The sequence below is a fragment of the Helobdella robusta genome, assembly GCF_000326865.2.
Source record: "Helobdella robusta unplaced genomic scaffold HELROscaffold_62, whole genome shotgun sequence".
Classification (NCBI taxonomy): Eukaryota; Metazoa; Annelida; class Clitellata; order Rhynchobdellida; family Glossiphoniidae; genus Helobdella; species Helobdella robusta.
In genome coordinates this window covers 740,898-751,095 of record NW_008705346.1, presented here as the reverse complement: position 1 = coordinate 751,095, position 10,198 = coordinate 740,898, and the positions used below count along the sequence as shown (strand labels likewise).

The following is a 10,198-nucleotide window of genomic DNA, read 5'->3' as shown; positions in this document are numbered from 1 at the left end:
ATTTAATCGTCATCATAATCATCACTACCATCATCATCATCATCACCACTTCATCATCATGTTTTTTCTCCGCCTTTTTAATTCTATCTGTATTGAGAACGTTAAAATCACGATTGTTCCTATTGGTCGGTCGGCAGCCAGTGAAATTACAGTATGACTAACGTCAGACCAATCGGCGTTCGAGATTTAGCTTGGGCTGTAATAAGCTGCTAATTTGACTGTTTCTTATTGGCTGGTTTAAATTGAATAAACTGATGTTAAATGTTTAATTGGTTATGAAAGAGCATTTAATTTTTCACTCATTATCGCTCGGTTTACTTTAAAATCGCATTCTAAGTGATTCGATTTTGATCGTTAATACATTTTTTTTTACTAATCACTGATTTCTGAATCATTTCATTGGAATATCTCTATCGCCATTTTGGCGGACTTTTCGAGTTTTAATTTATCAAATTTTCATTTAATGTGGGATATAGTCGAGAATAAATAATGAGAAAAAAAATTTAATAAAAGAATCAATAAAATTTTTTTCTGCAAAAACAAATTTACAAAATTTTTTTTGCAACGGATTATAAAAACTGTCAGAGAGAAGTTAGTCGTAAATTTTTTGTAATAGAAAAGGTATTATTGTTGTTGTTGTTCTTCTTCTTCTTCTTTTTCTTGTAGTAGTTGTTGCTTGTTGTTGTTCTTGTAGTAGTTGTTGCTTGTTGTTGTTCTTGTAGTTGTTGTTGCTTGTTGTTGTTCTTGTAGTTGTTGTTGCTTGTTGTTGTTCTTGTAGTAGTTGTTGCTTGTTGTTGTTCTTGTAGTAGTTGTTGCTTGTTGTTGTTCTTGTAGTTGTTGTCGTTGTTTAGATCAAAAACAACGATAGTGATAAAAAACCAATGACTGATTGAATTTAACATAGGCGACAGATCAAATTAAGTTGAGGACGATGATGAGGAATAATAATAATGATAATAAAAATAATAATAATAATAATGATAATGATGATGATAATGATGATAATGATGATGATGATAATGGCGATAATGGTGATGATGACGATGACGTAATAGAATATAAAACTGGCTGTAATTAATTAAAATAGTAATTAACGGATTATTTGAATAATAATGATATTAATAATTCATAAGGCTATGACGTCATGTTATCGTCATTCTCACAAACACGCACACACACGCACGCACGCACACACACGCACACACACATAAACCCCAAATTTCTAATTATAGGAAATCTTAATCATTCATTTGACCTCTGAACCGTTACTCTTACTGCCCTGAAAAATATTTAAACCTTCTGAAACGTTAATTTGAATATAAATTATTACTATTAATATTAATAATTTTATTTATTATTATTATTATTGTTGTTGTTGTTTTTGTTGTTGTTGTTTTATGATACTTTTACTAATATAAATCATCGACTTCAACGTTAATAGCATCAGCAACAACGCCAACAACAAAGGCTACTGCTACTACTAGAGCTGCTACTACTGCTACTACATCAACAACAACGCCATGAAAACATTCAACAGTATAGAGCAACAACAACAACAACGCAACAACAACAACAACAACAGTAACAATATGCTTTATTCGTATTACTCCGAAATCAACAACAACAACAACCATGTAGACAGCGCAAACAGCATGCAAACCGACATTCAGACAACAACGACAACAACAACAACGTCTCTTTTCAACAACAACAACAAATTAACGTCCACATCTCCGCTACCACCATCATTCCCGACATATCAAAACCCATACACTACCCAATATTTTGGCTACCAGAGCCCTGCAAACCCCGACATACCAACCTACTTCCCATACTACTACTACTCAACCAACAACGTTAATGGCATGGCGGCCATTTGTAATAACGGTAGTAGTGGTATTGGTGGCGGCGATCCTAGCGGCATAAGTGTTGGTAGCGTGGAGAATGGCTTGATGACAAATCTAAATGGCAATGATGATGAAGATGATGATGACGACGACGACGATGAGAACGATGATGACGCTGCTAATGATCATCATGTTTATTCATCAATGATTGGCGGGTTTCATAGTGGCGTCAATGTAGAAAACGGAAATAGAAAGATACAAAATAATTTAAACAGCAACAACAACAGCGCTAACGGTAATGACATTCATAACAACAAAAACGTAAGCAAGAATAGTTCGTCTCAAAATGGTAGAAATAAAAACAACACAGCCAACAACAACAACAACCTAGACAAGCCAAATTCTCCTAATCGCAAAACCAAAACTATTGAAAAAACAACACAAAGAAAAATCAGACCAAGTAAAACAACATTACACGGCAACAAAAGCATCAACAACAACACTAACAACAACAACAACAACAAAAACGACAACAACAACAACAATTTTTATGAAAACAAAATCAACGACATCAATCTACTAAACACATCAGCAGCATTTTTACCGAACTTACACGAATCAACTGACAACAACAACAACAACACCGACAACAACGACAACATCAACAACAACATCAGCAACAACATCAATAACAACACCAACAACAATTCTTTTGGTATACATGAACTTTTGGGTTTACACGCTGCGTACACGTCATTTTATCCAGTACAAAAAAGATCATATTTAAGCGATCCGACAAATTATTTTTACCACAAAAACAACAACAACAACATCAACAACAACAACAGCATAAATAACAATCACAACAATAATCATCTTCATCACCCTCAGCATCATTCTGATAAATATTTAGATTTTCATCTAAATAGCTCTTGTTCATCTGACTCAAATACTCAAGATGATGATGACGACGACGACGATGCTGATGACGTAAACAATAGCGATGCTACTAACAACCACAACATAAACAGCAGCAACAGCAACATAAACAACAACTTGAATGGTTATCTCAGTGTAGATGGCATATTAAACAACAACAGCAACAACGACAATGAAAATGGAAAAATCAACAACTGCGTCAACATAGATAAAATATTAAAAAAATCAAACGACCAATCATTAAACGTAAACAACAACAACATATTTCATCACAACAACAACAACATTTGCAACAACAATCCCATCACAAACATCCAGAAAAATAACTCTGCCTTCATAAGTTTAACACCAGCATACAACACTCTAAATGGCAGTATAAACAGCAGCCCCATTCATCACAATGGCAACAATATATTAACAGACTCAACAACAGCAACAACAACAACAACAACAACGGATATAAACAACGACGACGACATCAACAAATTTCCACCGACGCCATTTTATCCGCCATCTTGGAAATCGCCAACCTTTTCCGGTTTGTCTACCTTTCACGATGTACAGGATTTCGCTTCGTCCATGATGTTTTTCTCGCAGCCAACTTTGCAGCAACAACATCAGCAGCAGCAGCAGCAACAACAGCAGCAGCAACAGCAGCAGCAACAGCAACAACAACCACAAACAAATCAACTACAACTTCTACACGGCGATAATGCAATGATATTTGGTCACACAACAAACGCTCTTCTATCGCCCGGGTCCGATATGACCATTTCCGGCCAACAACAGACTACTTCCGGCTTGTCTAATCACCTGACGTATGGAGGTGGGGTGGGTAGTGTCGGGCTGCCTTTGAGGCACGGGGTAAGAAGTGCCCTTTCTGGGTTCGGATCCGTTCTTGGGGGTTAGGTTTTCCCGAGTTTGCTGTACTTTTTCAGAATTTTTAAAATTTTATTAATTTTTTTTGTCCGGGCTACGATTATGATGTTGTATCAAACCAGGATGAAAAAATTCGTTGTTTGATGAAAAAATCTCATGAATAAAAATCAGAATAATATTAATTATAATTATAATTATAATTATGATTATAATTATTTCATTTTTAATAATTACGGTGCGGTTAAAATACTCGCATGTTGAGAATTTAAATTGTCTGCAAATAAAACATCCTTAGTAAGAGGAGATTGATAGCATGGACGGAACGGAAGAAAATAAATGGTTGATGGAGAAATTCTTTGATATCAAAGTGGTCATTAAAAATTTGTTAATTACTAATTAATATCAATTAGATGCTGTCTAACTAATTGCGCCCGGAGTAAGTATTTGAATACTATTTTAGTACCTTAGCTACACTGGTTACCTATTATTATTATTATTATTATTATTATTATTATTATTATTATTATTATTATTATTATTATTATTATCCTTTGTAAATTTTATTTGGACTGAACAATTATGTTACGATTTAACTAATTCAGTAATATCATCATCATACGCTTTCTATTGTGACAGACATTCAAATGTATAATAACTATATTAAGACTGATCATATTTCTCGTTGTACGCATTTTATATCTATAATGGCGAGCAGCGAAGACTACTTCCTCATCTTTAACTCATCTATTTTATTTTATTTTACAATATTATTATTATTATTATTAGCGATGTTGTTATCATAATTTTTCAAAACCTATTTATACTTTGCATCAGAGTAGCCTCTAAAAACAGTTCGCTACGTTAGCTCACGTGCACGTGCCTGAAGTTCAAATATATTAATAGTACCCGGTACGTGATTGGCGGAGGTTTTTCTCACGTGATCTCCGCCGACCCTCGCGATTGGGCGGTGTGAAAGTGACGTCATTATTGCGTCATCTTAACGCTAAAACGTGTTGAATTTGGCTACGACTACTACAACAATGATTTAGGTACTTGTGGATGTAGTAGTTGTAGTTGCAGTAGTAGTAGTAGCAGCAATAGTAGTAGTAGTAATAGTAGTAGTAGCAGTTGTTGTAGCAGTAGTAGAAGTAGTAGTGGCAGTTGTAGTAATAATGTCAGTAGTAGTAGTAGTAGTAGTGGTGGTAAATAAAGTAACTGTAAAATGAAATGATAAAAATATAGGAGAAGTAATAGTAATAGTAGCAAAAGTAGTAGTAGTAGAAGCAGCAGCAGTAGTGATAATAGCACACACACACACACACACACACACTCACACACACACACACACACATATATATATATATATATATTATGATTATATAATAATGTATAATAAATTGCATACGCTATATCATTGTACGCCCCTTGCAATAATGCTTTAAGTACCATCAAAAAATTTGTCGTGGCCATTGTTTAGTTTTGTATGTGTATGTGTGTGTGGATGTGTTTGTTTATGTGAGTATGTGTTTATTTGTTTGTACATGTGTGTATGTGTATGTGTGTGTGGATGTGTTTGTTTGTGTGAGTATGTGTTTATTTGTTTGTACATGTGTGTATGTGTATGTGTGGATGTGTTTGTTTGTGTATGTGTTTATTTGTTTGTACGTATGTGTACGTGTGTATGTGCGTGTGTGTGTGTGTGTGTGTGTGTGTAATAATGATAATCGCATTATCATCACAATTAATTTCAAATAGGTAACAACATCACCGTGGACCCATCATCATCGGCATCATCAGCTTACCAAACACAGCCTCATCATCATCACCATCATCATCATCCTCATCTTTCACATCATCATCCTCATCATCATCACCATCATCATCTCAATCTAATGACGTCATCGTCGTCGTCATCAACAGCCGCAGTGCCGCTGCTGAATGATGATAATTATAGTCGGAAGAAGAAGAAAAGAAGAAGGCATAGGTGAGTGTTGTTGTTGTTGGTGCTGTTGTTGTTGATAATGTTGATGTTGTTATTGTTGATGTTTTTATTGTTGAAAATGTTGTTGTTGTTGCTGCTTCTGCTGCAGATTTTGTTGTTTTCGTTGTATTTATTATCGTTGTCAACTACACGACATGGTGTTTTCAGGGTTTTTGGTACTCCATTTCCTGTTTTTTTTTCAGATTTATACCGTTTTCATAATCATCATCATTACCATCGTCATCATCATTATCATCACCGTTGTTACCATCATTATCATCACTATTACCATTATCTTCATTATTATCACCGCACATGGTCATCATAATCATCGTCGTCGTCATCACCATCATTCCAGGGAAAAGATGAAGGTGACCAGTTAAGTTGGGTTGCGTGTTTAAAAGTGGGCCAATCGAGATTACAGACAGATTTTCATTCCTTCTTTCTCTTTCTCTGTCTCTCTCTCTCTTTCTCTCTTTCTTTCTTTTTCACTCTCTCTCTCTCTCTCTCTCTCTCTCTCCCTACCTTATTTTCAATCATCTATCCATCTATCACTTTTTAGATAAAACTCTTTTTTTAACTTTTTCTTTTTCTGCTACTACTAATGCTGCTGCTACTACTACTACTACTACTACTGCTGCTGTTGCTGCTGCTGCTACTACTACTACTACTGCTGCTACTACTACTACTACTACTGCTACTATTACTATTACTACTACTTGCTGCTACTACTACTACTACTACTGCTGCGCTACTATTACTACTACTACTTATAATAATAAATGTTTAACAGTCAAAATAATAATGACGTCATTTCATTTAGAAAAATTATCAACATCCAGGCTTACAATTGAATCTCTCTGTGCAAATATTTTTATTAGCCATGGTTGACCACGTCACGTATTTATGTGTATGAATGTATGTATGTATGTATATATGTATGTATGTATGTATGTATGTATGTATGTATGAATGTATGTATGTATGTGTGTGTGTATGTATGTATGTATATATGTATGTATGTGTGTATGTATGTATATATGTATATATGTGTGTGTGTATGTATGTATGTATGGATGTGTGTATGCATGCATGTATGTATGTTTTTTTGTTTGTTTGTATGTATGTACGTTTGTATGTTTGCCCGGCAAGACATCACGTGACATCTTTGGCAGCATTTTGATTTTACCACTAAAAATTATTCTATACTGTGCCTAATTAGTTTAATTGTTACCGTCATTACATAATGATGGTGATGATGATGATGATAAATAATAATAATTATAAATAATAATAATAAGTAATAATAATTAATAATAATAATGAATTACGATGGTGATGATGACGACGATGATCACGATGCCATCTTACTGTATTTGCAGTTTTTCAGATAAATATTATATTTGTGTTTACCTTACAAGCTTGGTAACGCTGTCATTATGGTTATCATGCATTCATTTCTTTTCTCCTTCATTCGTTAGTTCGTTCGTTCGTTTGTTCGTTCGTTCGTTCATTCATTCATTCATTCATTCATTCATTCATTCATTCATTCATTCATTCATTCATTCATTCATTCATTCATTCATTCACTCGTTACATTACTGCCCGGCTTTTATTTTGTCATAGTAGGCAAATGAATGGATTTGAAAAATTTTAAGTGCCTTTTTGTGCCATTGTTGACTTCAATTACAATTACTTCTAATTGTTATTAATTGAATGATCGTTATCATCAAACAAACAAACACATCAGCATCATCAGCATCTTCACCATCATCATCTTAACCCTCTATTTCATCATCATCATCACCATCTTCATCATCTTCATCATCTTCATCACCTATGTCGTGATATTTTTATTATTACTATTATTAACGTTGTTATTATTAATGTTGTTATTATTATTTTGTTGTTGTTGTCGTCATCAACAAGAAGCAATTGTTTTAAATTAAGTAGAGCTAAATGTAGTTGTTTGGTTTTTAAGATAAAATCACATCAGGGCATTTGTTTGTTTGTTTATTTGATTACCCTTTTAGTCATTCGTTCATTCATTCGTTCATTCGTTCGTTCGTTCGTTCATTCGTTCATTCGTTCGTTCGTTCGTTCGTTCGTTCGTTCGTTCGTTCGTTCATTCATTCACTCACTCGCAAAATCTTCGGCCCCATCTCTGCGCATGAAAAGAGCAGCGAGTTATTAATTATATATCTAGTACGACCAACACAACATGTGTGTGTGTGTGTATATGTATTTGTGTGCGTGTGTGTATGTATGTGTGTGTACATGTATGTGTGTATGTATGTATGTGAGTGTGTGTGTATGTATGTGTGCGTGTGTATGTCTGTGTTGTGTATGCGCTTTCTATGGGAATTTTTGCCTATATTTAGATTGATTTGTATTTTAAATTTGTTAATGTTGATGTTGTTGTACATGTTTTTCACACACACACACGTATACACCAAACACGCACATTCACACACATTTACACACACAAACGCACACACACTCACACATGCGCACACATATAAACATACACCACACACGTGTATATACCTACAATACATCAGATGCTGAATGCATACACTATCAAAGACGAACCTCACATCACAGTAAGTACCTACAAATACAAGAGTTGAATTTGAATACACAGTAGAGTAAAAACATGAGGTATTACGTATATAGCATACGTAATGCAGAGAAATACGCATGGTATTGTATTAGGAAGTAATGCAATGTTGCTTAAAACGCTAAGATGGTTTGACAGTAACACGCGATTTGCGTCTGCGTGTACACGTGCGTGTTGTCAAATGCAATGAGTACAAAATGATAATTATGTCTTTGTATGTTTGTGTGTCTTTGTATGTTTGTGTGTGAGTGCGTGTGTGTGTCTTTGTATGTTTGTTTGTGTATATGTCTTTGTATGTTTGTGTGAGTGTGTGTGTATATGTCTTTGTGTGTTTGTGTGAGTGTGTGTATGTCCGCTTGTTTGTATGCTTGTTTTCTAATGCACGTGTGTATGTGTTATGTTTTCAAGTGTTGGCATGTGTTGTATGCATATTTTTGTAAGTATTTTTGTGTGAATAAAACCATTACACAATTATAAGGATAGGTAAAAAAGATAGAGAGATGAAGAAAGAGAGAGTGAGAGAGAGAAAGAGAGAGAGAAAGAGAGAGAGAAAGAGAGAGAGAGAGGTAAATTGATGAAGAAAGTAAGAAATGGACAAGAGAAAGAGAGAAAGAGAGAGAGAGAGAGAGAGAGAGAGAGAGATAATACTTAGAGAATGACATTTGAATGGGTGAGAAGTACGCATGAATTTCTATTAATATTGAGATGACGTTGTTCCTTGATTTTGCTGTTGTTGGTGTTGTTGGTGGTGATGCTATTGTTGATGGTCTATGGTGATGAAATTTGTTTTTCAATCAATCAATCAACCAACTTATCTAAACACCAACCAACCAAACAAACAGCCAACCAACCAACCAATTAACCAACCAAATAACCAACCAATTAACCAACCAATCAACCATCCAACCAACCAACTAACCAACCAATCAACCAACCAACTGACCAACCAACTAACCAACCAACTAACAAACCAACTAACCAACCAACTAACCAACCAACTAACCAACCAACGAAACAGTCAACCAACCAACCAACCAACCACAGAACCATCTTCACAAGTTATCAGCAAGAGGAGTTGGAACGTTCATTCAAAGACGCCCACTATCCCGACGTAAACCAGCGTGAAATGCTTTCAATACGAACCAGTCTGCCAGAAGATAGAATCCAGGTAGAATAAAATATTTTATTATCAATAAAATTATAGGCGAATTATAAATAAACTGTCATTAATTAATTAATTAATTAAATTATTTTAATTGGTTATTTATTGCTTTTCAAATTTTTACGAAAACCACAAATTTTAATAACGTAAATATGTAAACAGTGGACAGACGAACGCACGCGCACGCGCACGCGCACACACGCACACATACATACACGCACACATACACACACATATACACACACGCACGCACATACACAAAGGTCTGGTTTCAAAATAGAAGGGCGAAATGGCGCAAAACTGAGAAAACTTGGGGGAAAAGTAGCATCATGGCGGAATACGGGTTGTACGGAGCCATGGTACGACATTCCCTTCCGCTTCCGGAAACCATTTTGAAAACTGCCAAAAATGGGATTGAAGGATCGTGTGCTCCGTGGCTGCTAGGTTAGCGGCAAACGTGATTGGTTGATTGATTGATTGGTTGATTGATTGGTTGAGATTTTTTTGTAAATCATTTTTCATCGTCGTCATCAACATAAATCAACACTGTTACCTATCATTGCCTAAATCATCATCACCCTCATCATCACTACTATCATCATCATCACTACCATCATCATCATCATCACTAACATCATCATCATCATCAATACCATCATCATCATCACCAGGAATTCAGAAATCCCAAGTTTTTAACAGGCAGGAAGTGATGGACCAGAAGGAGCAGATGATGATGGCGACCAGCGATAACAACAATAACATTAACTCTT

At 35.0% G+C, this 10,198-nt stretch overlaps 2 protein-coding genes across 2 annotated transcripts; both read left to right on the top strand.

Moving 5' to 3' along the window:
- Window positions 1-1,520: 1,520 nt before the first annotated feature.
- Window positions 1,521-3,695, top strand: HELRODRAFT_180536 (hypothetical protein; the record flags this gene model as incomplete). The annotated part of the gene is made up of 1 exon (XM_009029837.1): window positions 1,521-3,695. One exon carries the CDS (start codon window positions 1,521-1,523, stop codon window positions 3,693-3,695), a length of 2,175 nt encoding a protein of 724 aa, XP_009028085.1.
- A 5,583-nt stretch (window positions 3,696-9,278) lies between these two features.
- On the top strand, window positions 9,279-9,877 carry HELRODRAFT_88135 (hypothetical protein; the record flags this gene model as incomplete). Its single annotated transcript, XM_009029764.1, has 2 exons — window positions 9,279-9,434; window positions 9,692-9,877. Coding segments are annotated over 2 exons (342 nt in total), but the record flags the coding sequence as incomplete, so codon positions are not given.
- Between the last annotated feature and the right edge of the window lie 321 nt (window positions 9,878-10,198).